Below are 1,448 nucleotides of genomic sequence, written 5' to 3'. Positions count from 1 at the left end.
GGGGGGGGGGGGCTGGAGCTCTTACCGGCACAGGTGGTCGGTCCGGCACACACCACGGAGGTTCAGGCAATTGGGCTTCTCCTTGTCTTCATAGGAACAGCTGGGCACGATGGTCTGCCGGCGGCGCTCAGCACACGCCTGGTCTTGGCAGGAGCAGAAGAGCATGCGGTAGGTATACTCGCTGGGCACCCGGTCGAAAAACTGGCGCAGGGCCTTGTGGCACTTGCGGCGGTTGCAGCGCTCAGTGGACGACATCTCACGGTTGCAGATAGAAATGTAGGAGGAGCGCAGCTTCTTGCAGTTGTCATTCAGGTTGCAGGCCTTGGCAGCATCCAGGCAGTGGTTGTTCTTGGCGCTGACCACCGGGTCTGCCCCTGTCCCTGGAGGAGGAAGGAAGAGAGTAGTTCAGAGGCCTGCACAGACACAGTGAAGAACACAGCCACCCACACACCTGAGGATACTTCCCACTGTTCAGCACATTTTCAGAGACTGCTCTTTGCAACTGCTCTAAACCATGTAGCCCTATGGGTTAACTCGCTAGACTGCAAAGTCAGTTTGAACAGCAAGGTGGGTGGTTCAAACTCACTCAAAAACCCTATATAGGGTCTATATAGGTCGGAAGCAACTCAGCAACACTTAACAACAACAACAAAACCAAACTCACTGCCATCAAGTTGATTCCAACTCATAGAGACCCTATACAAGCTTTCCAACACTATAAATCTTTTCTAGATCAGCCAGCCTCATCTTTCTCCCAAGGAGCAGCTGGTGAGTTTCAACCGCTGACCTTGGGGCTAGAGCTCCATGTCTAACCCATAGTGCCACCACGGCTCACTCTACTCATCTGTAAAGTGGGGCTCACTTAACAAGACCTACCTTGTAACTTTGTGGTGAGGATTAAATGAGTTTATATATAGGTCTATAGAGTTCTGCTGTAGTGCTGTTGGATCAACACTAGTCCACTAACAGCAAAGGTGGCAGTTCAAACCCACCAGCCACTCCTCGTAAGCCCTATACAAGGTCGCTATGAGTTGGAACCAACTTGACGGCCCTTAACAACAACAAAGTACTTAGGACATTGCCTGGAATGAGGTAAGCTGTGCTTGTATATATGGTATATTATTAGGGTGATGGTTATTAATCCAAAGTCATCATTAAAATATATCATAAGGAAAGAGACGCAGGATAAGCAAAGCACTGCTTAAAAAGAAGAACAAAGTTAGAGGCCTCTCACTCCCTGATTTCAAATTTTACTACATGGCTACAGTGGTCAAAATAGCCTGGTACTGGTACAAGGAAAGATACATATAGATCAATGGAACAGAATTGAGAATCCAGAAATTAACCTATTCACATACAGCCTTGGTGGGGCACTGTGGGTTAATGAGCCAGACTGCAAAGCCGTTTGAACTGCAAGGTCAGCAGTTCAAGCTCACCAGCTGCTCCTC

At 48.8% G+C, this 1,448-nt stretch overlaps 1 protein-coding gene across 3 annotated transcripts in view; it reads right to left on the bottom strand.

Moving 5' to 3' along the window:
* The window catches only part of GFRA2 (GDNF family receptor alpha 2), a 139,350-nt gene that overhangs the window by 84,332 nt on the left and 53,570 nt on the right, over positions 1-1,448 (bottom strand). For all 3 annotated transcript variants that reach the window (XM_006864415.1, XM_006864416.1, XM_006864417.1), the window contains one exon: positions 26-380. In XM_006864415.1, the coding sequence (XP_006864477.1) occupies positions 26-380 (355 nt within the window). The remainder of the gene's footprint in view (positions 1-25; positions 381-1,448) is intronic.

The sequence above is a fragment of the Chrysochloris asiatica genome, unplaced genomic scaffold, assembly GCF_000296735.1.
Source record: "Chrysochloris asiatica unplaced genomic scaffold, ChrAsi1.0 scaffold00064, whole genome shotgun sequence".
Classification (NCBI taxonomy): Eukaryota; Metazoa; Chordata; class Mammalia; order Afrosoricida; family Chrysochloridae; genus Chrysochloris; species Chrysochloris asiatica.
This window is presented reverse-complemented; position numbering and strand designations above follow the sequence as displayed.